Consider the following 26347-nt stretch of genomic DNA (forward strand, 5'->3'; position numbering starts at 1 on the left):
CCCGTGTTATACAACAGGCGAGATCGATGGTCTTAATGGTTCCTTCTGGAATTGGAAAGAGTGCAATTCTCCCACAACTTTTGGTTGCGGAGGGCTTTGTGAAACAGTATCACTGAAGTTCTGCTGCATACAGGCCAGGGTAGAATTTGGTTGATGGATGTATCCCTGAGAACGTTAGGTTTGAAGGTGGGCCTTGTGGTCTGTTCTGCAAAGCAAGGGCAAATCTCTCAGAGGAACAATTAGGGAGAAGCTCTACAAGGGTATCCTTCTGAAGGCCTTTTCTTCATAGCCCTCTTCTAGGGGTTACGACGATCTGGGCCCAGGCTTGCAAATATAAATAACAAGTGCATTCAAACAATGTACCAATTAGGAAAAAAGCAACTTTTTATTGCACGAATAAGAGGTCTACAGTTTTAAAATATACTCCTACCAAAACAAATATATTTATTGGGGGAAAATACTTTTAACTCTTTTCACCACAGGAAACCAAATTGTCCTCCTTCCAGACCAGAAGACAGTACAAGGTTTAAATAACTGCTGATCTATCTAGACATGCTATATACTTTTATTTTAAATATTTAAACAAACTAAATTGCTCTGATTGATGTACATCCTGTTTGTATGTACAGCAGAGCACAACTAATTTAATAACCACTGGGAATCCATTTCTGAATTTTGAAAGTTAATAAGTGAATAAATTAAACACATACATCAGGACACCACAAGTGTAATTTGTTCATTATTTTCACAAATGTAAAATTATACATATTTATAATGCTTAGGAGTACATTTGCATGTAGTATCTTTTGTAACCTTAATAAGAGTGCTAACTACAGCACACTTATTTCTGTTAACAAATAGGGTGGAGCAGTCTGGCTTTAGTGAAAACTATCTTAGTAGTAGTCAGGTGAAAATTACTGAAATTCTCTTGGATCGTAAATGAACAATTGCACTGATTATTATCAATACAATCAATGAATGGGGAAATGATTATCCCATTGAATTTGTTCTTTATGGCTAAATAAATTCAATATATCAGTCCAGATGGCCCCCATCTAAAGTGACAGCACCCATCAGAATAAATGGCAATTTACACATGAATGCTGTAATCCTGATATACTGGAAAGATTTAAAGTAGTTGAATTTTAAACTTTTCTTGAAGTATTGCAATAAGGTGGCAAAAAAAAAATGTGTAAATGAATGTTGGACTGTGATAATTCATTAGAACCAAAAGTTTCATGAAAGCTTCCCTCAAGCTTGTTCATGCATAGCAGAGTTTCAGTATGAAAAGATTTAGATTTTGTTTAGTAAATAATAGCACATATGAAACATTCAATTTAACACATTATGCATATTTCTGGAATAATTAAAAGACAATAGCTCTGGGTAAATAATTATATTACATATTTATAACTATTGCAAGAATAGACATGTTTTATATAATCTTCAATTTTAAAAAAAGCAAGATATACAATTGAGTATTAGAAGAAGACATTCAAATCTTGCAAAAGATTATCCAATCTAACTTCCAAAAACATTTAAAAGCAAAAAACAAACAAAATTTTCTGGCCCCTTTTATTCCCCCACAGAGGGCGCAGTCTCTGAACCAACATTTCATGCATTGTCCTAGAATTATCATTTTGTAAATAAAAGTGGTCAAAAATATTATCCCCTTCTGAATTAAGAGCATAGGCAATGCAACACACAGAAATTGTGTTTCATTTTAAAAAGTCCTTCCCCAAAGTAAATTTTTATGCTCACTCAGTTATGGATGACTATCTGCACCCATGATCCACAAAGAAATGCGTAAAACCTCTATATTTTTAAATTGCCTCCCTTTAGCGATAAATAACTAGTCACAATTGATGCTTTCCCCCACCCTCTATATATTATGTTCATATTCAACCAAATTATTTCTCCAAATACTAAGAGTGTGGTGTTAGTTGTTAATATTCATAGAAATGACAACATTTGTCCTCCTTACAAAGCAATATACCCAAAGGTATATTAACATTCATAAGGACTTAAGAGTAAATAAAAAAGTAATCTTTTGTAAACAGTTCTCATGTCATACCCAATACAGAATGCTTCATTAAACATTCATGTCACTGCTCTTAAAACGACTCAGCTTATAACTCAAACATATAGTCATTGGCCAGATATATCCGACGGAATATAAGAGCTGCCAATGCTAAAGTCAGAAGGACAATGAGAACAGTTGATCCAGTGCGGCCTGTGTTGACTCTTGGTTGCTGCACCTGATTAAAATCAGTTGAAGATGGTGTCCTCCTCTGACTCTGCTGCTGGGCACGGCGCTGGCGAGGGCTCATGGAGGTATTATTAGATATTGGCTGAGTATGCTCTTGATTAGATGGTGTGGTGGAGTTCTGAATTTCAGACTAAAGAGAAAAAAGTGAATATTGTTTTTCAAATGAGACAGTGTACATAACTCTACATTTAAGAACAAAATCTACTCTTGCTGTGCAGTTTTGTTTTATAGTAAAGTTACACCCAACTTTTTTTTTTTTTTTTTTTAATAGAGCACTAATTTCTTTGTCCTCATAACACTATGACTTGGATATATGCTTTGGCCTGAAAATTGCCAGATTTATTATGAAGGCAAGAGAAAATATTTCTGAAAAATTTGAAAAAGAATTATCAGTTTGTTTCCCTGTAGTTCAAAAATGGCTTAGGCAACTATCTTGATTCTACTTTGTTAAATTTCCTCACATTTTGGTCTGAACCCAGCTCCCATTAATGTCAATGAGAGGGCTTTTTTTGGTTACTGACTTCAGTAGAAGGAGAACTGAGCATTGTTTGTGCACACATGCACTAGCCTCTCTTGGCAATATGCAACTTAGAAAGAATGTAAGGCTATTACTATAGGGCTATGTCTACCGAAAAAGCAGATGCGTTCTTTTGCCATTCCTGCATTCCTCATTGTATGAGAAATAAGGGATATGCCAAAAAAGGAGGATTTTCTGAAATTTGGTCCTGGGCTCCATGCAGTGCTGCCACCTTGAAATGCCACCTCAGCATTTCAAAGGGGCAGCACTGTATAATTGAGCCTGGAATCAGCTGTGCGGCGCTCCCGCTTTTAAGTGCCCCCTAATTGCTGCCAGGTGTCCCGTTTTTGCCCAGACAGTCCAGTAATTGCATCTTCTGTCCAGTTTAAAAAAAAAAAAAAAGCACACACCACAACCACCTTCCCACCCCTCCCCCCAGAAAATACTATATTTTCTGTTTCTCTCAGATGGAAGGCAGATGGGGACATTCTCCCCCTGCACGTCTGGCGGGGGAGAGGGGGGGAAATTTAAAGGCACAGCGACTTTTTGGGGGGTGGGGTGGGGGACTCAACCAATTTCTTCCCCTGCCATGTTCAGGACTTTTTGTGGAAGTATCTGGCAACCCTACTCGTGAGTTGTAATTTGGAAGCCTGATTTCTCCTAACCGGACATGTCTCAATGTACCCAGTCATGTGACTCCAACTATGCACCGTGCAATTCTGTCAGTGGGAAATTCACAATGTGTTATGAGAGAAATAGTCCTTGAGGTATCTTGACCAACAGCAAAGAACAAAAATCTCAACTGCAACTCCCACAAGGAGACCTCAGATTGAAATAAAAACTATTGATGGACAAAAGAAACATTGACATGGATTGAAATCCATGTGTCCGTGAAATATGTTGTACACTCCTATGTAGCAGGAGGGACTCTAGGAACTCCAGAGATTCACCTTGAAATTTCCTTCACATAGTATTTCTAGCGGGGATGTGGGTGAGGTCTAAAGAGGCACAGAACTTCAAATTCACACAGTCCTGTCCAGCCCTGCTAACATCCTCATGTATCCTAGAGTGAACGCAGAGCAAAGCTGACCTCTCCCCATTACATGAACATGGTTTCTTCAAGAGCAGAAATGATTTCCACTGCAGCCCACACAGCAGTAAGGACCAATTCAAACATGCATCGAGCCTACTGGACTATTTTCAAGGAAGCCCTTTTTTATGCAAGGGCATATGCAAGGGTCAACTATACACAGATTAAACTATGTCTGTCCTGGGTGACAGGTGGCCGAGGACCAAAGAGAATTAGATTTAGATACTGTAGTGAGGCAGAGTGTCTGCCCAGTGACCTGGAAGGAGAGGAACCCCTCCCTGAACCCTGGTGGATGGAGCCACAACCCGTACCACCCCAACACCTTGCCACAAGTCAGGAGGTGGGACATGAAGTGTAAAAGGCAGGCTCAGGAGCTCAGTTAGACCCCTGCCATCAGAGTCTCCCTCTGCCTCTAGGCAAAACACCTGTGGTTTGCTGGCTGCCTGCCAGCCCTAGGACACCCAACTGTTGGTTTCCCCATGTTTAGCTAGGGCCTGGGCTCTTTGTTTATTTAAAGGCTCAGCCTGAACATAAGCTTGAGCCCTCCTGAAATGTTTGTTGCCACCCACCCTGAGTGAGAGCCTATAGTACTAATTGTGTGCTTGGCCTATGCACCAGCCCGAGTCCCTGAACTGTTGCTGCAGCCGATTCCCTGTGTGCGACTGAGCAAGGGGTGTGTAGTGAGATAAAATGGCTGCCCACTGATCTGGAGGAGCGGGGGTGGGAGGAAGGAACCCCTCCCTGAGCCCTGGGGGGTAAAGTCCCACCTTCATCCAGACTACAGAGATTTTTAGATTTTGAGAATTTAGATGCATAGAAACAACAACATCATCATCCACCAGAAACTAGAGAACAGTGAAGCCGGGAAATGCACGAGTTGGACAGAAAGGAACAGGTGTTAATTTTCTCAAAGAAAAATCATATTGTTTATCCAGTATGCCTATCTACAGAGTATTCTATGTAATTTGCAATTATTGTGCAAGGCTTTATTTATATCTGTATTTGGGAACATTTCTGATCCTTAGCATCAATTAGCATAAAGATGGAATGAGAATGGTGAGAGACCACCATCCTTTGCTATTCTGCAGGGTATCTCCCTGAAATTGTAAAATTTGTGTTTAAAATAAAACACGAAGGCCAAGCCCAATCAGATAAAATATCACACATAATTTTGAGTAAGCTGTAGTTGGAGATACAGGTTGTCACTGATCAAATTACATAGCTAAAGATTAGCTTTCAGCAGGATAGGATGCAGATGGATCAATGCCACAGAGGACAGACTGTGCTGTACAAAGTCTAACTAATCCGTTGGCATGAGTTCCCATTCTAAGCAGCAGGGATGGCCGCATTTCCACTATTAGCTGCAGATCCAAATAGGCAGGCTAGGCAAGGTAGGCAATGTTTAAAAAAAAAAAATCTGTGTGACAGGACAGGTTAAAGGGCTTCATAGAAGGGGAGAGAGGCAGCTCTTAAAAATAAACTGCAATGGCCCTGGCTAATCAGGGGCAGCTATAATCAATTAAGGACCAAGTGAGCTGATTCATGCTGCCACAGAATCGCTTTAAAAACCTTCCCTGTGGGGGAGGGTAGAAGGGAGTAGAGAAGGAGTTTGGGGAGGCGGATGGAGAGGAAGGAACAATTGATAAGGAGATTCAGAGAAGCTGAGCAGAACAACATGAGCACTGCTAAAGGTAACAGGGGGAGGTAAGGGGCTCTGACAGAGTGTCCGGAGGCTCCCTTCCCCCCAGGTGGCCAGAGGACTGTTCACTCAGTCCCGACTGGCCTGGCACATCGGCCCCAACACTCTGTTGTTTTGCCGAGGGAACAGAAGGCCATATGCCGAAAAAAGGCGAGTGAGACTTGTACCGCAGCCCCTAAACTGTGGGGTAGTGGGCAGAACAGGGGTCTGGGACCTAGGAGTGGAACTCATCTTGCCACACTACAGTAATACAGATTAGCCTGTAACAGTGTGGCAGATGAGGGGCCAGTCTAAAAATATAAGGGTCTTCTGTTTGATCATCATAGACTCAGGTGCTAAAGTCTCACTCTGGGACCCAAAGTCATTATTGTTGACTCACATTGGGAGGTGAGTCCAGTTTGTTCCAACAAGGATATGTATAAGGGGGCGTGTCTTTTTGGGCAAGAAGAGGTCCTGCAGAGACCCTAGAAACACTATGTTAAGAGTAAGCTTTAGTTGAGGCTAATGTTATATTACTAGTTTGACGTTACCAATACAGGCAAACCGTAGGAAAGGAAAGTCTTTGGACACTCTCTTAAGATCTGTATGTTCTTGGTAGGATGGCGTAACCCACTTACAAGTACTCCCACCACATTTTTACATGGCAGTGTTTAGGCCGTGATATTAGCCATCACTGAACACCACATTGCTAACAAAGAAATTCCATCAATACAGCTGGCACTTGAGGTCCTGGTGGGGCTCCCTGAGGCTTTTTAATTCACCTGCAGGTGGCAGGTGGGGTAGGGGCCCATTTTTACTATCTTTGCTCAGGATAAGCTTTTATTAACTTCAGCATGAGTTTACCCTAAGAAAGAACAAGAGCAGCTCCTGTAATACAACCCTTCATATTTCATTTTCCATCTGTTCAGCTTTGTTGACTCCTCTCTCCCCTATGGCTGAAATGAACAATTTATTCAACTGATTCTTGCTCTCAAACAATGGTGGCTCAAACACAGGCAGCTTTTGCAACATATGCTCACTATCCATCTTTCTGTTAGTATTGCTTCAATCTGATCCTTTAAAATATTAAATCGACTTTTAACAGCAGTCCATCACATGCAACAAATAAATGTTTATGTAAATTTAAAGCTTTGATCACTTCATGTGCGTCAACTGCTTTGAAAAAAAAAAAAAAACCTCTGCATGAAGTATAACTGATAATCTACTGAAGAAAACAATTATTAGAAATGGGAATAATTAGACTCATTTAAAAAGACTTTTCAATTTAAACACTAAGAACACTATTTATGCTGGCTCTAGAGTATTTGTTTTTTAACTCAATAGTCTTAAGAGTTGGGATTTGTGGTAAAAACAATATAAACAAAAGGCTTATTATGAAACTGAACAACCTGGAAAAATCCTGAGTGTGGAAAAATGCATTCTGTTAGCATGCTTGTATTTCCACATCGCTTGAAAGTGCACTGCAAGGTGCAACAGATGGTCTGACGTGATTTGACTTTTTTTTTTTTTAACACTAATTTTCAGCCCCTCGTTGCTAAAAAACACCACAGCTTATCTAGGATTTGTCTACAATTTTATCAGTGAATTTAGATTGCATTTGCAGCAGTCACAATAGCAGCTGCCCTGGCCCAATACCAGGCCTTAGGCACTTCCTGAATAGCTATGTTATATAAGCACTGTCCCTGGTGGTATTAATATGCAAATGTGATAATAAAGTGCACAATTTATTTAAAATGGTAAGAATTAGTATTTTCATTTACTTAGCCAAATGTATTGCAGAGATTATAAAAACAGTAACAATCTTATTAATTAATAGAAAATCTGCATGTCAGAAGAGACACTTTGCCGATTGTTCATAAGACTATTACACTCTGCTACAAGAGACTGGAACTGACAGGAACAGTATATGGAAGGCTAACATTCTTGAAACCTTAATATCTAATATTATCTAAATCCATTAATATCTAAATACCACAAACATTTGTGTATCTTTAATCAACATGATACAAATTACAGCATACTGCAACACTAAACAAAATAATTTATTTTAGCATGTAATTAACGGAAGACATAAGAAAAGAGAGAGGCTGCTCTTGTGGTCAAGGCACAGGACTGGGAATCAGGACATCTTGGTTTTAATCCCAGTTCTGCCACAGACTTCTGGACAAACCTCATCTGCTTTTGCGGAAAAACTTGCCAGCTGTCTACACTGGCCGCTTGAATTGCCGGAAAAGTACTGACGATCTCACGTAAGATTGTCAGTGCTTTTCTGGAAATACTATGCTGTTCCCATTCGGGCAAAAGTCTTTTTCCGAAAGACTTTTGCGCAAAAGGGCCAGTGTAGACAGCACAGTACTGTTTTCCGCAAAAAAGCCCCGATCACGAAAATGGCGATCGGGACTTTTTTGCGGAAAAATGCTTTTTGCGGAAAAGCATCCTGCCAATCTAGACACGCTTTTCCAAAAATGCTTTTAACGGAAAACTTTTCCGTTAAAAGCATTTTCGGAAAATCATGCCAGTGTAGACGTAGCCTGTGTGTTGGGAAGTAGAATCTCTCCTAATAGATTATGGTCTGCAATTGCTACTATAGCCCAAAGAATGCAGTAACTTCTCTAGCAGCTGCACACATGTCTCTGTATGTGGTGGCTCAGTATAGTTCTAGATTCATCAGACCAGCACTCAGTGCACAATTAACTATAGGCTGTGACTCCCCCCAAACACTGTGGTGATGTCCATGCAATGTCCTTGTGTAAACTAGAATTTAAGATTACATAATACATACGAACACACACCTTTTTAAGGGTTTAGTATTTGGAAAAAAGTCAAAACAGTGAGAAAGAAAAGAGTCACTGGAAAGGTAATAAAGCCAATCAGGGCCTATCTAAGGACTGGGAAGAGGAGATCTTGTTTGTATACAGATGGAGGGAAAGAGATGGACTGTGTCCAAGGGAAGATACTAGTTGGAAGTGTATGAGCTCACAAGGTGGACAAATGGAGAGGCTGGAGGCAGATGGTAAGCAAGATTTCAACATCACTGATAAATGGCAGTCACTGATGACGCAGGGCCATTTTTTTAAAAACAGGGGTGGGAAACCTTTTTTGGTTTGGAGGCCACTGACCCACAGAAAAAAAAGTCAGTGGAGTGCCAAACAAGTGAAGGGGGGGAACCCCACCCTCACTGACGTGGCCCCCTGACTCAGAAAGATGATGATACTCCCCACATCCTCCTTGTACACTAGTCTAGGGGGGCCCAGCCTAGTAGATTTTGTGCACTCCAGACCTGCAGTGGGGCTGCCGCACCAGCACCAGCTCCACAAAGCTGGGAAAAGGGCCTGATCCTCGGGGGGGTGGATCCAGTCAGCGTGAGGTTCCCCATTCTGGTTTTAAACAGCAGCATATGCCTTTTCCACAGAATTTCTATCTAAATATACATAGTGTATTTTGTTAACTCTATTCAGTAAAGTATTGACATTGTATAAAGGAAAGTTGTTTTTCCCCCAAGATCATCATATAAATAAAATGAAATTTACCTATCTGTGTATCTTCTTGTATATTCTTACACAACTAAGAACTCCACAGTCTTAAAGTTTCATAATAATCCTTTAGACATGGTCCACACATTGCTCGGTTTTCAGATCCTGAGAATACACTCGCATCTAATAAGCTTTATATCACACACACACACACACACACACACACACACACACACCCACCCCCACCCCATACCATTGTACTCGTGGTTGGATTCTGGAATCCTCTATTTATACCATCCTGTTGTGGCTCAGGTAAGGTGGCAGAGTGGTTCAATTCTGATGAGTGTGGAGATTCAGTGATACATTTTCTGGACGAATTGATTTCAGCCTAAAAGGAATATATTTGTACATTTCAGATGAGAAATGAAATTAGTTATCATACACCATAATGTGATTTGTTTGATCTATTATGGAATATCTGTTTCAACATATACAGCATATGAGATTTACTGAATCCATATCAATCTACAAGCAAATTGTGTTAACTATATACAGTGTTTCTGGAATTTATTCAAGAGTTGCAATTCTGAACAACTTTCACAAGGAACAAGTTTACTGATAAACAAAAAAATTTAAAAAATCTGAAATCACATTTCTAATTTTTAGTTTCACTTGCTTGTATATAATGGTGGATGTTAACATGAAAAAGGTGCAGAATAAAGAAAAAAATTGGAAGCATTCTTCAGAGGGGGAAAATGTTACCCCAAAAAATGCCAAACATTTTTTTAAAGTTTTATTTCTTACATGATCTCACTGACTTTGACAGCACTTTTAGCACTGGTTGTTTTAAAGTAGTTTTTCTAATGTATTACCTATATAAAAGCTTTCCCTGAGCAATAGCCCTTCATGTTTTTGACTGCCACATCTTTTTCTTGAAAAAAGCTTAACTGGACCAATGCAGAAGTCAACTCTCTAGGTCTTGCTTATTTTCTCTTTTCTTACTACAACCAACCATGATGAGACTAACAGCAAACGGCTGCCTATTTAAAGTTTACTATAGAAGTGCAAAAAAAGTCAGATCTTTAGATCTTTGATTATCTGACCAATACGTTCCATTTCCTTCACATTTAGATAAGCTGGCTTTCTCATAGTTCAATTATATTACGTACACTACTGGTTTAAATGTAGGTCAACACAACAGTAGCATGTTATACAGTGCATTTCACAGTAAGAGAGTTTGGACATGGGACTTTGAAAACAATTAAGGCTTTTCCTGAGGAGCGTACAGTAACAGTTCTTACTTATTCCTAAAGCCAAGACAGAATTAATCAATTATAAGAAACTGCAATGATTTTTACACCTCTCTATTGCAATTACAACAATTTCTGTCTGTGTACCAAGAGTCTGTGTCAGACAAATGTTAATAAGAATATAACCATCTCCTTCCATCTGACCTGGTGCTGTGAGCCAGGTAAGTCAGAAAACTGGAAACCAGAAGGATTCCTGGCTTTGGCACACTGGTTACATGGATTTTGACAAGTCACTTAAAGGCAATATACATAGAAGAAAAAACTGGGATTGTGTCCTTTTCTGCTTCTGATACGCAAATGCAATTTGAAAGGATTTGCGGGAGGCTTGTCCTATACTTTAGAAATTCAGGTCTTGCTAATTCATTTTCTACCTAGAAGTCTACATACAGTACAGAAAGAAAAGATAGTCCAGTAGTTAGGTTGCTACCCTAAAACTTGGAAGACCTGGGTTCAATTCCCTTCCCTACCACAAATGTCCTGTGTAACTCTGGACAAGTCACTTAGTATCTTTGTGCCCCAGTTCACCATTTGTAAAATGGGGATAATAGTACTTCCCTGTGGTGTGTGGCTAAATATGTACATAAAGAGCATGAGACACCAATACCCTGATGACAGGTGCCACATAATTCTGATAAGTAGATAGATATCTTTAAAAAATGTGAAATCTCATTGAGTAGAAGCAGTAAATGAAGGGTTCATACCAGTTTCTGGACATTCCAGCCATTCAGTTAACTAAAGTCTTTTCTCAGTAGTTAACTCTTTAGACCTAATCCTACTTGTTTTGCTTGCAAAAGTTAAAACCATAGACAGTGGGTCCGAGAGAGTCCCTACGAAGTTTAGAGAAAAAATAAATGAATTGCCAGGACAGCAAATGGAAACAGAGTGTGGGCTTTTGAATTGGAAGCAATGGTTTCTTGTTCTTGTTGTGTGGTCAGAGGAAAGCCTGGGAGGACATGAAATAAGTCAGGGAGCCAGGTATGAAGAATCCATATATAGGGAAAGACTAAGTCTTGAAACAACAGATGAGAGAGTACACAGGGAATGCTTAGTCAGACACTATCAGGTTATTTTCTTTATTCTGGGGTTTGTTGAACATCTTAAAGCTGAGCACATGTAACCATCCCCTTATGCTGTAACTTTCCAAATTGAATTCCTGGGAAGTAATTCTCTGTGTTTTTAATCCTTTTTCTTTCCAGTGGCCCTGTAACACCTTGCAACTGAATAATGTTTCACCAAGTATGTTTTCTTTAATAAAAATTACCCTTTTAAGGACCATTCTCTGATTTATGGGCAGACTATCTAAAGCACTTCCCAAGCTATTTTCCTGTGCATAAAGGAGGCTGGGCTGACAGTTCAGGCTAATAAGTGTCAACTAGGCCTAAATATGGTGACTTACCTTGGACACCAGGTGGGTTAGGGAACTATCAACCCCCTACAGCCTAAAGTAGAGGCTATCTAGAACTGGCCTTTCCCTAAGTCAAACAACAGGCTTGGCAGGATATTACAGGCTGTTTGTACTGCACTACAGCTAGATTGTCGCTCCACTAACAGACATAACGAGGAAGAAGCAACCAAATGCAATTAAGAGGACTGGGGAGTGTCAGGAAGACTTTTAGCAAGTTAAGGCAGCCCTTATGTCTGATCCTGTACTAAGGGCCCCAAGTCTTGGACAAACCGTTTTTCATCACAATGAATGTGTCAGAGGGACAGATCAACAATTTCACCTGGTCATGTTTCTAAGCAAGAAGCTCTCAGAGGAAGAGCCACTGTCTCTGAGATGGAATGTTACACCATTGCATATGCTCTAAAGAAGCTACACCCATATATTTGGGGACAGTACTTCCACCTGCAGACCGAGTGCGCTCAACTGAGGGGGTTTCACACAGTCAAAGAGATTAACAAGAAACTTCTTCAGTGGAGCTTAGCTCTCCCAAGACTTTGATTTTGAAAACACCACCACATTTCAAGGGGCTTCTAATCAAGTGGCTGATGCACTCTCCCATGAGAGTTTTCCAGACTCAGCTAGTTAAAATTGTCCCTATAATCTGAGTCATTGTAGTCCATGCATGTGGGGAATATTGTTTAGTTCCTCATGTAATCAGTAGTAAATTTAGTATGTTCATGTATCTTATTAACTATCTTTCTGGAGGTCTAAGAGAAAACATATCACAGCCAGTGTGGATCTAGCTAAGGCCAGACTGCCCAGCACAATCTGTGATTTGGGCGGGTGGGGGGGGGGGGGGGGAGGCCTAAATGGGGGTTGGGAGGAAGAATATCATTTTTGGACATTCCAGCCATTTAGTTAGCTAAAGACTATTCTCAATAGTTAACTCTTTAGACCAGCAGTGGGCAATAACTGGCGCATAGGCCAGTCATGGTTCACTAGGTTTAGCCCTGGTGGACGCCACTGCTTTATTTATCTACACCTCTGCAGGTATGATCACTGTTCTCAGCCAATGGGAGCTTCAGGAACCTATGCCCCAGTCCACACTGCTTCCTGCAGCTCCCATTGGCCAGGAACAGTGATCTGCAGCCTATGAGATCTGCAAGCACCTGTACTAAATAAAGTGGCAGCAGTCCACAAGGTGCTAACCCTAGTGACTTATTGCCTACCCCTGCTTTATACCTAACCCTAATTGTCTTGCCTGTAAAGGTTAAAACTATAGACAGTGGGTTCTAGAGAGTCACCAGAATTCTAGGGAACCAGGAAGTGAGATGGCAGGAGAGCTAATGGAAACAGAGTGTAGGCTTCTGAATTGGAAGCAACGGCCTTCCTTTTCCTGTTGCGTGACTAGAGGAGAGCCTGGGAGGACATGAAATAAGCCAGGCAGCTAGGAATGGGGAATCAGCGACATCCGTGCCTAGGGAAGGATTAAGTTTTGAAACAACAGATATGTGAGTAGCACAGGGAATGTTTAGTCAGACACGATCAGGTTATTTTCTTTATTTTTGTGTTTGTTGAATTTGTGCACTGAGCACATGTAACTGCCCCCTAATGCTGTAACTTTTCAAACTGAATTGCAGAGAAGCAATTTCCCTTTCTCCTCCCTGCCCCCCAAATTGCCTAGTAACACCTAACAACCAAGTAATGTTTCAAGTGTGTTTTCTTTAATACAAATTACCCTTTAAAGACCATGCTCTACGCATCACTTTGCTTGCTAGTTAAGTTCCTGTTTAACTCAATGCTCCAAGAAAATCACTTTTAAAATAGTTGTTAAAAGACTGTACCCCCATAACCTTTCAATTAAAAGCTCTAAAAGATATAGATTATGAGCTGAGACCACTAGAGAATCTGAAAAATCAAAAAAAGAGCAGAGATGACATTTTTAACATTTCTTTTGTTAAAATCTACTCCTATTTAAAAATCAAGAACAGAAACTCCACACACTTTTCAGGATTTATACATCATAAAGTAGTAAAAAAAAACAAAAAAAAAACAGATCAATTTTTTGCCCTTTGCAAGAAAGCAATTTTTAACTTTCTGTGCCTGTATTTCTGTTCCTTACCCTATATCTTTGTAATCTGTTTTGAGATCTTCATATGAAAAACATGATTATGAACAGAATCAGGCCAAGTCTATATTTGGAAGAGCGATTACAGCTTAAATGTGGGACTTTCTGGTCTGGCAACTTTCTGTTTTGACCATGGTGAGGAGCACAGTCCTGGCTGGGGCTGGCGGCAGGGAGCACAGCCCCACCCTGCTGGTGGCAGTTGTGCCCAGTGGCCAGGAGCACATCCCCAGCCAATAGGGGCTGGCAACACAGCCCCACCCAGGGCTCGCATAGCGAGGAACGTATCCCAAACCAAGCCAGAGGGAGTGGGCCTGGCACCTGGGAGTCCAGCCCAAACTGGAGCCTAGATGTATAGCCTGGGCCATCATCAAGAGCGGAGCCCCAGTCAAGGTCAGTGCACTAGGATGTGTAGTCCCAGTCCCTGCGTAGGAAGTATTGCCCCAGCAGGCCTGGGGGCAGTAGGACTGCGGCGGGGAGCAAGGCCAATAGCCAGGAGGGAAGCCTTGACCTACCCTGGTCTAGCAAACTGTCATTCGGACAGCTCAGGTCCCAAGGGTGACAGACCAAGGACATCCCATATGTAATAAGAAACACATAAGTGCTGCAAATATAGGTACTGGTTATTCAGCAGGTGAAAAATACTCATTTTTATTCTAGACCAAACAGTATCATAGCACTGTCCTATAAACTGTGCTACTGCAGATATAGGGTGAAATTCTGACCTCAATGAAATCAATAGGGAGGCTTTTGAATAAAATGCAACACTGAGGTACATCTTTCACTACAGTTAAGAAAGTCTAGCCTCCATGTATTGCAGAGCATTCAGTAACTCACTTTCTGAAGTTTTGTTAAAAATATACTGTGCATACATGACATGCTATTTTCTAAGAGTCATACTTAGCACAATAAAAATCTGATTTCACTGCACCACTCAAAAAGCACTTCCTGGTAAAAGCCGTCTCCATATTAGACTCCATTTTTCTACATTGTCTCCTTCAGCTGTGCAGCTTGTGGGGAAATTTTTTTTAATATAATGAAAAAATACACATTTTACTCTCTTCACATTAAAAAAACCTATGAAAAGTGTGTTTGTCTAAGGTTCTCAAAAATATTTATGTTTAGCAGACACTAATCTGACTTTGGAAAGTTTAATCAAGCTATTAGTAACTGAAAACAGGGAGTCAGAATGGCCATGATTAAGCAACATTTGCTATTATCTTTGTTACCACAGTCAGTGCTTATATTGGACAACTTATCAATGCACCTTCCCAGAGACCAAATGCACCACCTATGGAAAGAGCCTGTTTTCACACAGCCTATCCTGAAATCAAGCATCCTGCACATCAGCACAATACAGTGCTGCTATGTTACAACATAAGCCAGCTCTCAAAGTTTGTTTCCTCATAGCAATACTACACTTGCAATTTCCTCAAAATTAAACAATCAAACAAAGAACAATTATCAATAGCCAGTCTACCTTGAAGCTAATTTGTTTGGCAAGTTCCATGGCCTCTTTGTCAGCCTGGCTTGAAGCACTTCCTGATGTTAATGGTAACAAGCTTATCTTCATTGCTGAGCCACATACCTCACAGCAGAAATCCTGGGACCTAATAAGTAAAATAGTTTTAAATGGACTTTTCTTATTTTAAACAATTTTTTTTGAAACATAAGAAACACTAACAAGACAATCTGCCAGAGCACTCGAGGTGCTAAAAAAAGCAAAAACAGTTAAAAAATAAAGTATGCTGTCAGACTGTATTAACTATCATTGGCTGCAGTGCTGAAATATCTGGCCTTAGAATTCTATAAACTCTTCCCTTTATGTAGTTTTTGGAAAATATCTTCTCTCAAGTTTTTGTAAGTGTTTGTGTCCTTTGATTATATTGAAGATATTACCAACATTACAAATGGCTGTTTCATCTCTGTTATAAATTAACTATCAGAACCAGCAAAATATTAAATACAAAAAGCCATGCAACAGGAACTTTACCGTCACTAAATCCAAAGTTAAGGTTCTTATTGCAGCGTCTATTACATTACACATGTATGTTATGATGAGGTCTTTCGTTGTGATGGTAACAGTATAGTTTCCAAGATAGGCCTCTACAAAAAACAAAACAAAAAACCCTACACCTTAATCCAACCATTAGCCCTAATTTCTGTTAAGAGAAGATTTTGGTTTTTAAATTAACCTACTAAAAAATTATGTAGAAGCTTCAGTGAGTTTTATATTTCTCCGCAAAACTTTAAAAAAAAACAAGGAAGCTAATGAATTATGAAGTTTTGGCTTCCTCAATCATGGTATATTTTTCTGGGAAGAAAGATTGGAGGGAAGAGATGGTGACACCCAGACGAAGAAGGGAAAAATATTATCAGATGCCAACTTGTCAATCCATCAAGGAGGTAGATTTAAACTAGGTTTAAATGGCAAATCCCCACAGGTTAAATATAAAAAAATTGATCTTGACAAAGGGCTAGAAATTGGGTTGGGGCTGGAAAATTATAATAGGTTCATAGAATCAACAAGGAGGAAAAACAGCGGGGTGATCTTTTCAATATCTTTTAGGCCTGTACACAAATGCCAGGAGTAGGGGGGAATAAACATGAAGAACTGGAAGTCTTATTACACAAGTAATATTATGATTTAATTGGCATCACTAATTTGGTTGGATAAATTTTATGACTAAGCTATTGATATAGATGGGTATATTGGTCATGAAGGACAGGCAGGGGAAAAAGGGAGGCGTTTCACTGTATATCAATAATTTATACAATTGTTCTGAGTCCAGAAGGAGAAAAGACGCAGACCAGCTGAAAGCCCTTGTGTGAAGATAAAAAGGAAAAAACAAGGGCAACACCATGGTAGACTGGATTTTGACAAACCTGGAGGAATTGGATGTGAATCTGAAGGCAACTTCGATGAACTGATATTAAATAAGAGACTTGGCAATTCTAAGGAATGGAAAAAGCAAGAGGAGCAGAATAAGGACAATGGACTTACTGGGTAGGATTCCCATAGGAAAAAATGCAAGGGAAAAAGAAGGTATTTAGGAGAGCTGACACTTTCACAACCAGGCAATACTAAAGGACAACTGCCAACTAATAGAAAGAACAGCAAGGGGACAATATGGCTCCATAAGGAGCTCTTTAATGACCTGAAAATCAGAAAGGAATCCTACAAAAAATTGAAATATGGGCAAATTGTTGAGAATGAATACAAGAGAACAGTGCATGTATACACAGACTTTTAAAAAAGGAAAAGAAAAGCAAAGACAAAATGGGTTGCATCTGACAAAGAACATAAGTCAGTAAGAAGAAACTATTAAAAAAGGTTTTATATATATATATATATGTTAAGAACAAGAGAAAACTAAGGTAAACGCAGACTAGTACATAGCTGGTAAAGAGATCTATTAACAGACAATAACAAGAAAGCAGAGGTATTTAAAGTATATTTTACTTCACTTCATTTAAAATGTTGGTTGTGACTAGATGCTTGACACGATATTTATAATAAGTGGAAAACCTCAAGCCTGAATAAGAACAGGTTAAAGAAGACTCAGATAAATTATATTAGTTCAATTTAACAGGGCCTGATGAAATTCACTAATGACTATTTCCCAGAACTTATAACACAGAGGTAAATTTAGTATTTGTATTTTAGTGGCATCCATAATATGCTAGACACAGTAAATGCCTGTAAAGGCTTCAGTCCAGGAGAAAAGCAACACACGGAGAGAATATAAACACTCCAAATATACTATCTCCTACTAACTAGTTACTTGGCCATCATTTACTAATTTATTGCAAACATACCTGCAGAACTGGGTCTTAATGGAGAATGTAGTGGCTTTTTTTAAAATCAGATGAAGTAATGTGTTGTGTGTGTAGATCAGGGGTTGGCAACCTACAGCACGCACACCACTGATTTTCACAGGCACACAAGGTGGGAGCTCACCTCCACCCCTCCTCCTCCATGCGGCCAGGAGACTGTGCCAGTGTTCCCTTCACAGGCATGTCTATGCGGCAATGCACAAAAGAAACTAATCTAAGCCTGCTCATCTCTACAGCAGCACTCACTTCCTCCTGCTCCTGGAAGGTGAGTGTCATGGCTGCTCCCATTGGTGGGGACAGGGATGGGGACAGAGATGACCCTGGGCCATGTGGGCTGCTCAGGCGGCCACTCCGGCAGTCGGGGCTGGTTGTGACTGGAACCGAGACCACATTGTGGAGCAGCTGCCACCAGCATTTCAGGCCTAGAACACGTGGTGGATGGGAGAGTTGCTGCCACGGCATGTTGAAGCCACTGCCAGGTGGGTTACTGCCATGGCCAGGCAGGTTGAAGCTGCATCCAAGCAAGTTGCTGCCGAAGGGACTGAAGTGGGCTGTGCCCGCGAAAGCTCATGATACTATCTACATGTTTTGTTAGTCTTTAAGGTGCTTCAAGACTGTTAGTTGTTCTTTAAATTTTTTCACTGATCATTAATATTCTTGCATTATATATGTATGGGATGTGCACAAAGTTATGGATATTCCCTGGAATTATGTTCTAAATTAGCAAGCAAAATACAAGTCCAATTTGCTCCAGACAAGGGAATTGTCTAACAAACCTCATCAATGGGCAGAAATAATGAAGGCATATTTACATAAAAGGAAAACAAAGCCATCAACCTAGTGAGGAGACAAGATAGCTTCTGAACTATAAAAACAAGGGATTAAACTTCAAATGATAAGTAACTGAAACAACTGATTATATTATTATTATTATTATTATTATTATTATTAATGGCAATGTTATGTCACAGAAGACACAGATTCTTTGACTTCCAGAGACCTTTGAGGCATTTTCCACTTCAGCCCCAAGGTGAAGGGGATGGAACTGTTAAGTGAGCTCTTGGCTCTGTGTGGAGTGAAAGAACCTAGTGCTCCAAGCCACCAGTCCTGGAATTCCCAGCCACCACGAGGGGCTGAGAGAAGGTATCCCCGGAGCTCCCCATACTGTCGGTGTGTCAAGGTACTGCGATACTGGCCCAATTCCTTTCTTGCCCCTAACATGGACTTTCAAAACTACTAGAAAATGGAATCTGATGTGATCCCTGTGCATCCTAGAAGTGTGAAAGTAAAAAAAAAAAAAATCTCTAAGCACTAACCTTTTGTTCACTTTTAGTATGCTAAGTCCTTACTTAAAAACTACTCTACTGAATCAATTCTTTAGAATGGGCAGGCAGAGATGGCGTAATTTAGGGCATTTCATATTGTTCATTCAACCACACTGCTCAGAGTGCTGTCACATCTGAAAATGTAACATTAATTAAAGTATTATTTAAGAGTAACACTGCAACAATGAGGAAGCCAAATACTGAAAGACCAAGGTCCACTTTCTTTAGGGATATCCATGAAATGAATTTCTTTTTCCTATAGATAAGATTTTTATATTACAAATTTTGGAGATGTTAAAAAAATAAGACTTACTTCTTGGCAAGTGCTCTTCTTTCCTCAGGTGTGTAGTCTAGGGATCCTATGGCGCCCTCTCCTTTGGTTGGCATAAAACCAATAATGGCTAATAAAGCTGTTCTTACTGAAATTGGGAAAGAAAAAAAATTAACTAAGTTTTTCGCAGAAGTGCTATTGAACTGACTCTAGACCTTTGGAAAACAAAAAATGAGATTAGCCTGTAAGATTCCATTTTGTCTGAAGAAAATTTCTTGTAATCACACAAAAAAAAAAAAATCAACAAAAACGTCCTTACTGTACAAAATATTAGGTGAATATAAGAAAAATTCCTTTTCTTTTAATAGCAAGGAGTCACAGAAGAAAGGATTATGTTAAGGAAGATGGGAGATGAAGTGATGGCTGATGAAAGGGAGCAGAAGATAAAGACTGAAAATGAATCAAAATGCACAGTAGAGTTGAAAACAAGGAGGGAGGATGTAAGGTGGAAAAAGGACCATAATAAGGAGATTAAAGTTTGCAAGGCCCACAGACAGTCATTTACTGAATTTAGGCCTTAGTACAAAGACTAATTTTTCTGTGTGTCTGCAATGAACATAACATATATGAGATCTGTAAATATTTCTTCTTTTGATTTATTATAATTGATTTAGCCTCCCTTTACATCCCCTCACACCAATTCACATCCTTCACTAGTCTTAAACATACCAACTTGCCTTTCTCTTTCTTGGGTACCCCATCTTTTTCTCCCTTGAGATGAGCCCCCTTTACCCTCTCCCCCTATGAGATTTCTTTTTCTATGGTGCTTTCTGTTTTATAGTCTTCTGGCAAGACTGAGGAAGCGTGTTACTTCCACAATGCTGAGGAAGTATATTCCACCTTCCACTATGCTGTTGCTGCTCTAGTTGAGGAGAAACAGACTTCCTACTTCTGTCTGCTTTGCCTTGTCTGCCCACAACTGTGCAATATCCTTGCTTGTGCAGGAAATTCTCCTACCAGTTCAGCAGAGGAGCCATTCCACCTGCAGAATTGAAGGCAGCCTAGCATCAGTGATGGTCATAGTCCTGCCATCCATAAAAATGACTTATTATGGGCAATACAGGCCCCAAAGGTTAGTTCCAGATAACTGTGGTGGAAAACTGTGAATACCCCATGATAGTTATGACGGATTAGATCTTAGCGATTAATTTACATCTAGGTGAACTCCACACACTCAGCATTTATTTCTCCTATTTTGATTAAAAACGGAGATTAACATGGAATCAGTGTGGGTCCCAAAATGAAGTTTGGGTATAGCTTTGGAGTTTTCAGACACTAAAGCTTGGTTAACCTGAATAAAAAGTGACATGAATAATTAAATGTGACTGATAGGGGAGAGGATGTGCTCACAGCACCAGCCCATGCTCCTACTTTGCCTTTACCTTACCCTGGAGAAATACACACTTAGTTGGCTTTCTGCAGCTATAGTATCGTCTTGTAATTTTTTTTTTAGCCCTGTGGTCAACGGACATCATAAGATAGTAATTACACTGTCAATCAAAATAGATTTGTTTACAAAAAAGCTTCAAGTGAGATTAACAGAAATGCATTAATTTAAAAGTTTAGATATCAAAGTATCAAGGACAAACAACATTAAAATCACATGCCTCTTCTCTCCATTCTACTTATTTATCAATAAGAGACAGAAGCTGAAACCCTGTTATTTCCAGTGTTTCCCTGAGGTCAGGGGAGCAAGTAGAAAATATTCTTCTGCATGTCATCAGAGATTAGCCCATATATCAAGCAATATGTTTAAGCGATATGCTGATTAGCACAGTATAAATCAGGTAAAATATTGAATAATTTAATGAAGAATATAATTTTGAAAACCAGTTTTGTTGATATCCATCAATGTTTTGCTCAAGAGTTACAATGAATATTAAATAATACTCACTACTCCATGAAGGCTGCCATGTTTCAGGGTGATGTCCTGAGATGCTTAAACAAATTTTCTTCCCTACTTCAAATCTGCCATTGGCCTTCAGGGAAGGGAATCGCAAAGAAAAACAAAAGACATTCTTCAATCCAAATATTATTTGTTACACTAGCCAGCGTCTACCAAGAAATCTAAGCTGTAAGAATTGTTTCAAGTAAATCTGTCCACAAATATGTAACAATGGAACAAATGACAATAATATAAAGCTAGATTAGAGTTGCTGAAGCCACTGTTGCTTCCATTTGCACAAAGCACTGAAAACAATCATAAGGCGGCAAAAGTCCTCCAAAAGTGAGCTCTGGATACCACTTTTAAAATCTGCAAGATTTAATATGACAAATAAGAATAAACTTGCCTGCTTTAAGAACAAAAATACTATGGAAAATTTACTGGAATTGATGAATAATGGGTGTTCATAATTACATTCTTGAATCATAAAACAATTTAAAAGTTACAGCTTCTATAATGCCATCATTTGCCTATATTAATGCATGTTTTGCCTATATATACATATATGATAGATTCTTATGACTGAAAGTGTCTTCAGTTGCTTACAACTTAACCAAACATTTGCCAATTGTCAACCCAAACATTTGCCAATTGTCCACATGAGGTTCACTGGGGCAGGGGGGGAGAAGGAAGAAAAACATTTCCATTAAAACAGTTCAGCAGTTTCCAAGAATTAGATTAGGGAAAAATACATTGTTTTGCCCATGTTAATTTTTTTGATATGTTTAGTTCAGAAACTAGCACTTCTATGCTTTTCAGGAACTTAACATTTGACAGGAGTTCCTCTGGGTACCAGAAAAGTGTTTGTTGCCATCCTTGTGAAAATTATCCAAATTTGACCAGTTTATGGCCCTTTGAAAAAAATCTCAGTTTGCACATGCTCATTAGATGCTTTACAGAGTGTGGCAGCTACGTTCTGATGATTCCGTCTGCATGGGGCTCTAGAGACTTATCAGAATCATACCTGCTGTTACTTCTCTCAGCTGCTGGGGTTGACTATGGGAGGAGGCACAGGACTAAGAGCAATGAAACTGTCCTTCCTGTGCTATCCATGCTCCCAGGAAGGTACACGGTCAATGCAAAGGATAAGCAGCAAATCTGAATACAGAGTAAGTGATGAGGTTGCAAGAACCCAAGGACAGAGAGAAGCAATGAAGAGGGAAGGACCCAGGGAAGGGGAATGAACAGAACTAGAGGATGAAGAGCAGGACCCGAGGGTGTACAGGAGCAGAGGAGAATGAAAACAAGCTGAGGGCACAGGAAGAGCATCCATAACCAACAGAGCAAGCTCCCATTCAGGACCTGAAACTGAACTCTGGAATCTCAAGCATCTAACATTCATCCACTGTCAACAGCTGTGGAAACCTACTAGAAAAGAGTTTGTAATCCCATTCTAGTAGCAAGTCCACATAGAGGATAGCAGTCTAGTACTACTACCAGTTATTCCAGGGGTTCTCAAACTTTGTGATACTGCAACCCCCCTCTACGTTGCTTGTGACCCCCCAGGGGGTCAGGACCCAGTTTGAGAAACACAGAGTTACTCAATTAACTCGGGGGTAAAGATTTGTATTGTAGATCTAATCATTTAAATCCCCAATGACAACCCAAGTAGAGGAGTCAATATGGCTCAACTTTATGTAACTTCATTATGATACAGTCTTTAATTGAATGGTCACATACTATTTTTTCCATACTTTTATCTTAATAAAATATGCACAAAGGTTCTGAATTAAGGTTGCACATGTAACCTTAATTCCGGTATTTTGTAAGGTTTCTGTGTTTGTTTGTGCAACTTTAATATTCTTTTTTAGATATCATTGATTCATTCATTCATTGATAGATATTTTACACAAACAAATATTTAAATATTTACTAAATAAAATCCTCTTGATAGCTTGAATTTGAAGCAAGATCCTGCATAGTGCTGGGCAGATGCAGCTCTCGATGTTAAATGAAATTGTGGATAGTAAACCTCACCCAAGATGAGGCCCCTGTTTGCTCAACCACTATTTCTCACCGTTTCTGTGGCCTTGAAACAATAATTTGAAGTGTTTTAACAAACAAAAGATAACAGTAATTAAATTATGTAACTACAGATGACATCTCAGTGAGTAACATAGGTAATTCTTCCTGCGTACATCACTATTCCGAAGTGAATCAAATGGTATTAGGCCCCTACTGCAACAGTAGAGGAACTATTTTTCCCTCCCCTTTCAGTGGTCTAAGCACTAAGTTCATCGTAGGATGGCTTTTCCATAATGTATATAATCTTACAAAAATAGCCTTCAAATTTCATTTAGTCTAATTTGCAGGTATACAAGTGAACAAAACAAAGAGTCACAATGCTGCACTTTTCTTTAAGTGACCTGTCTCTCATATTGCCAATACAGGAGGCTCCCGACTTGCGACATGATTGGTTCTCAGGGAAGCCTCACAAGTCAGGGGCATAACTCAAACCCTCATTTGCAATAGATGCTGTGCGCCATCTTAAATGCAGGCCGAGGACATAAGTCGGGAGTTTTCGGCCCCTTCCGCACTTATAAAAATGGTTGTAAGTGCAGGGGGTCATAACTTGGGCAGTCAGAAGTTGGGGGTTTCCTGTAATGAATTGTTAAAGACTTCTAAGGTTCCTGTAATTGAAATGACCATATAAAAAGCATGACAGACAAATACTCTTACTGTTAACAGAATGATGCTTGGGGGTTTCATGGGATACTCTGGTGGTAGTACTATTCGTCCATGATAAACTCCGCCATCAAAATCTGAATCTGGAGGGCCTCTAACAGTAAAATGCCATTCGAAAAGATTATCCTAAAAACCGAAAAAACCAAGAGCATGAATGTCAGAGAGAGTAGGATAAGAACAGATAATCATTTTTTTAAAACAAGCATGGACTATAGCTCTTAATTTTTAATTAAAAATTAAAAATCAGAAGAAAGCTAAAGGAAGATAACTAATATCACTACAGGGAACTAGCATTGCAGAGGCTATAATTAAAGGGCAATAAGTATTTCCTTTGAAATGTCATTACTTAGTTACTCAGTTCCTCAGGTATACAAGTGAACAAAACAAAAAGTCACAATGCTGCACTTTTCTCTAAGTGACCTGTGTCTCATATTGCCAATACAGGCAATTTCTTCAAAAATATTTCTTCAAAAATACTTCAATTTCTACCTGATTCTTTAAGTCCTTTTCTGACTGACTAGTCTGAACATCACAAACATCAGACTTACAATGGGCAGGGAATTTGCATACAGAGAAAATGGCACAAGTATGCCTCTTGTTATCACACCAACATCAAGAGAGTCTTGTACCCAACACCTTATGCATATGGATACAATTTTATCCAAGTGATGTTATGCATCACACACAACATAGTCACAGTTCACACTATAGTCAGGGCAACCAAAAAAACCTATATAATTACAACTCAATGTGAACAAATATGCATTTATTAACACAACAATGTAACGTATCTACATGAACACTGAGTTAACAACAAGCTGAAGTAGGAGGACTAATTCGTTCATGTCCTTGAATCTACTCTTTGAAATGGAAGTAGATCAACCTGTTAGTGTGCACTGTCAGCAGGATACATATTGACAGTTTATAAGCAGTAGGCTAGAGCAAGAGAGTCACACTATATTGTGCCACAAACTGAATATTCATGTAGACAGTGATATACTTTTCATCACAGAGCAAGCTATTTTGGAATTTTATTTTCTGTACAATACTTTTTTCAAATACACATAATGGGAAAGTCTCAGAAGTAGCCATGTTAGTCTGTAAATTTAAAAACCAATGAGTAGTCCTGTGGTACCTTAGAAACTAACCACACACACACACACACACACACACACACACACACACACACACACACAGAATCATGAGCTATCGTGGGCAAAACCCACTTCTTCAGATGAGCTTAACCTCTGCAATAGATTAACTACTATTACGATCATTCTTCTTAGTAAAAAAGGAACTGTAATCCTCAGCATGTTCAAGATGATAAACAGGTGCTATGAACCAAATATTTCATCTGATTATTCTAGGAGTTGGTGGGATGCAAGGACTTTCCTTTTTCAATTATAAACTTACAAAACTGCTTTCCTTAAAGGGCAGGCAATGAAAAGCTGTTTTATAGCCACAAGCCACAATAAATTAATTTCCTTTTGAAGTATTTTCCTCCACAAATCACCAACAAAGTTAAATAAATACACCATGCACATCAGGTGTACTGCATTTAAAAATAAGTCTCAAACCTCAGTCCCAAGGTTTCACTGTGTAGGTGGCATTATCCCTCACAAATGCAGTCATGCAATCAGCTTGTATTACGAATTTCTCAACCATTTAACTTATTACCTGGCTCACTGTTTTAACTATTTCCAAAACCTCACTGTATCAAGATGAGGGTCTAAAACAAAAGCCCACGTAGCCCAGGCCTGATTTGAGGCCCGAGGCCTAGCTACCAACGCACAAACATGGCTAACACGAATTGATAATAAGTCCAGGTGTACAACAGTAATTGGTACTGGTCATAAGTTGAAAGCACATGGCACCACCAACTCATTAAAAAAGACCTTGGTAACCACTCCCCACAGATACAGACCTAGGTTCAGGAAAGGTTCTAAAATGAGTTTTTGTCCAGCAGGGGGCAGTGAGAGTTCCCCATTGGTTGAGCTGAAGCCATTGTTACAAGTGCATGGTGATTCGGTAGAGTCTACTGACAACTATTACTGTACTTTGCTTAACAATAAAGCTGGCTCGGCACCTTCGATCATCATCTGGTTTGTGGTCTTTCGGGGGGAAACGGCTCTCTTGGAATCTGCTGAACAGGTCAATACAGCTCAACAAAAATACTTCCACTTTGTTTTGTTCAGCTGGAGCTGAAGTAGCTTTGTCATCATTGAGCCCAAGATAGCAAGAATATGGAGTACACATCTGTCTTCTGTATGAATAGTTTCATCTGCTACCCTGCTGATCCATTCAAATGTATGCAATTTTTCTTTTAAATCCTGATTGTATGCAGTGTTGTAGCAATG

At 39.5% G+C, this 26347-nt stretch overlaps 1 protein-coding gene across 3 annotated transcripts in view; it reads right to left on the bottom strand.

The window, feature by feature from the left end:
- Positions 1–366: 366 nt before the first annotated feature.
- Positions 367–26347, bottom strand: part of UBE2J1 (ubiquitin conjugating enzyme E2 J1) — a 35418-nt gene continuing 9437 nt past the window's right edge. For 2 of the 3 annotated variants that reach the window (XM_075923887.1, XM_075923889.1), the window contains 6 exons: positions 23985–24116; positions 21255–21339; positions 19343–19448; positions 15348–15477; positions 9302–9436; positions 367–2399 (listed from right to left, as the gene is read on the bottom strand). In XM_075923887.1, the coding sequence (XP_075780002.1) occupies positions 2130–2399; positions 9302–9436; positions 15348–15477; positions 19343–19448; positions 21255–21339; positions 23985–24116 (858 nt within the window). In that variant the 3' untranslated portion in view covers positions 367–2129. The remainder of the gene's footprint in view (positions 2400–9301; positions 9437–15347; positions 15478–19342; positions 19449–21254; positions 21340–23984; positions 24117–26347) is intronic. The other variant, XM_075923888.1, reaches the window with a different exon arrangement.

This window comes from Pelodiscus sinensis, chromosome 3, assembly GCF_049634645.1.
Source record: "Pelodiscus sinensis isolate JC-2024 chromosome 3, ASM4963464v1, whole genome shotgun sequence".
NCBI lineage: Eukaryota > Metazoa > Chordata > Testudines > Trionychidae > Pelodiscus > Pelodiscus sinensis.